The following is a 2,816-nucleotide window of genomic DNA, read 5'->3' as shown; positions in this document are numbered from 1 at the left end:
ATAAATATAAATATAAATATAAATATAAATATAAATATAAATATAAATATAAATATAAATGCAACAGGATTCTCAAAAGGAATACAGTACAGGAAAACGCAAACAAACAAAAAACAAACAAAACGAATAAACAAATACTAAAACAAAATATGACGCACAAGAAAGACAAGTAAATAAATAAATATATGTAAATGAATAGACAACAAACAGACAAATAAATACACAATATAATAAACAAACTGACAGTGCGTTAATTGAGTATAAAGAAAACAAAAGAGAAAAACAAACAAAGAGCGAAAGAGAGACGAAACAAAAACGAGGAGAGACATAAAGAGAAAGTAAAAAATAAAAAGATAAACAAAAACAAATAAAAAACAAACAGATAAAAAAGAAGAAATAAACAGATAAAGAGCTAGAAATAAATAAACAAATAAGAGAAAGAAGAAAAAAGAGAAAACATCAAAATTTTAAAATATTAAAGAAAGAAGAAGAAATAAAGAAAAGAAGATTAAAAGATAAAAAGATTAAAAGATAAAAAGATAAAAAATAAAAAGATAAAAAAATAAGAGTGAAGAAGAAATAACAAAATTAAAAAAGACAAAGGAGAGACAAGACAGCATGCCTACCGCTATATTCTTAACACTGCTGCTGCAGCTGTTGCTGCTGTTGCTGCTGCTGTTGCTGCTGCTGCTGCTGCTGCTGCTGCTGTTGATTTGAGTGATAAGGACAAGAGAACCATCAGCAGCATTTTTGAGGAGTTCTTCGCCTTTATATAATTTTTTAATATCTTCAAATCGAATTCTTCTTTCGCTTTGTTGTCTGTCTACTAACGCATGCATTAAACTCAAAGGCACCTCCAGCAAACGCTGCCGGCGATCGCCTCCTGCTGCTGCTGCTGCTGCTGCTGCTGCTGCTGCTGTTTCTGCTGCTGCTCCGGTTGTTGTTGCTGTTGCTGCTGCTTCTGCTGCTGCTCCGGTTGTTGTTGTTGTTGCTGCTGCTGCTTCTGCTGCTGTTGGTGGTGCTGGTGGTGTTGCCGATACGGCTTGTTGTGCTGCTGTTGTTGCATCAGCAGCAGCAGCAGCAGCATCAGCAGCATCAGCAGCAAGTTGTTGATATAAGGGTATAACCCACTGTGTCCCTCCGTACACCAGCCTAAACTTTTCTTTTTCTCTCGCTTGCATTGCTGCACAACCAGCATTAATTATTTTATATTTTGCTGCGCCTACACCTTCAACTAATCGCTGAACGCCTTCAGAAACAAAAAACAAACGACGAGGACAGCCTGCTGTTGCTACTGCTGCTGCTGCTTCTGCTGCTGCTGCTGCTGTTGGTGCTGCTTCTGCTGCTGCTGCTGTTGGTGCTGTTGGAGCTGCTGCGGTTGGTAGTTCTTTTGCTGCTGCCTCTGATGCATCTGTTGCTGGCGGTTGTGGTGTTGTTTTTGCTGCTGCTGCTGCTGCTGCTTCTGCTGCTGCTTCTGCTGCTGCTGCTGCTGTTGGTTGATTGTTATTGCAGCCTGCTGCTCTCTCTATTTGCTGTTTATCTTCCGGTGTATTTTCTGCTGCTCCTTTTTCTGTCTTTCTTCGGTAATAGAGATTACTCAAAAAACGCATGCAATGCTCCTCCATCTTGCTGCTGCTGCTGCTGCTGCTGCTGCTGCTGCTGTTTGGTAGTGAATAGGAGAAGGCCCAGGGACACCCAAATGCCTCCAGCGCCAATTTGCGTGTTTCCTGCAGCACCTCAGCAGATACCGCTGCTGCTGCTTCTGCTGCTTCTGCTGCTTCTGCTGCTTCTGCTGCTGCAGCTGGTGCTGCTTCTGCTGTTGTTGCTGCTGCTGTTGAAGAGTTGGAGTCGCTCAACGTAGCCATCAAAACCTGTTTTTGCTGCTTCTGCTGCTGTTGCTGATCCTGCTCCTGCTGCTGCATTTGCTGCTGCTGCATTTGCTGCTGCTGTATTTGCTGCTGCTGTATTTGCTGCTGCTGTATTTGCTGCTGCTGCTTGTTTAGCTGCTCGCTACTCCACGCCAAACCCACCATATCTGTTTGCACTTGAGAGAAACTCCGGCGACAGCAATTCGTCTCCCCGTTCTCTGCAGCAGCAGCAGCAGCAGCAGCAGCAGATGAAGACGAAGATGAAGCAGAAGCAGTAGCAGTAGCAGTAGCAGCAGTAGCAGCAGAAGCAGCCGAAGAAGCAAAATAAGTAGCAGCAGCAGTAGTAGTACCAGAAGCAGTAGAAGCAGCAATAGCAGTAGCAGCAGAAGCAGTGGAAGCAGCAGCAGCAACAGCAGCAGCAGCAACAGCAGCAGCAGCAGCAGAAGCAACAGCAGCAGCAGCAGCAGCAGCAGCTCACCTATGTTGGCCTCAGCCTCTGCCTCTGCCTCTACATCAGCAGCATCATCAGCATCATCAGCAGCATCAGCAGCATCATCAGCAGCATCATCAGGAGCATCAGCATCAGCAGCAACAGCAGCAGCAGCGGCAGGTTGAGTTTGATTTGTTTGGTCTTCATATTTAGCAGCCCTTAGGGGGACCTCCGCTACTTTGCGAAGAACAGCGATGAAGAAACCGCCTGCAAATTAAATATATATAAATAAATAAATAAATATAAATTAATATAAATATAATTATAAAATATAAATATAAATCAATACAAATAAATAAAAATAGATAGACATAGATAAATATAAATAATAAAACAAAAAAATAAAAACAGATAAAAAGAGAAGAAAAACAAATAAACATATGCATAAAATAAATAAATAAATAAATAAAATAGCAGCAGCACCAGCAGCAACACTAGCACTAGCAGCAACCGCAGCA

General features: G+C 41.9%; 1 protein-coding gene across 1 annotated transcript in view; it reads right to left on the bottom strand.

The window, feature by feature from the left end:
- Positions 1 to 626: 626 nt before the first annotated feature.
- The window catches only part of EAH_00063520 (NOL1/NOP2/sun family domain-containing protein, putative), a gene marked incomplete at both ends in the record, with an annotated part of 3,478 nt that continues 1,288 nt past the window's right edge, over positions 627 to 2,816 (bottom strand). The window contains 2 exons of the mRNA XM_013396795.1: positions 627 to 2,086; positions 2,347 to 2,565. Of these exons, the coding sequence (XP_013252249.1) occupies positions 627 to 2,086; positions 2,347 to 2,565 (1,679 nt within the window). The remainder of the gene's footprint in view (positions 2,087 to 2,346; positions 2,566 to 2,816) is intronic.

This window comes from Eimeria acervulina, genomic scaffold (genome assembly GCF_000499425.1).
Source record: "Eimeria acervulina Houghton genomic scaffold, Eah_scaff1844, whole genome shotgun sequence".
Taxonomy (NCBI): domain Eukaryota; phylum Apicomplexa; class Conoidasida; order Eucoccidiorida; family Eimeriidae; genus Eimeria; species Eimeria acervulina.
This window is presented reverse-complemented; position numbering and strand designations above follow the sequence as displayed.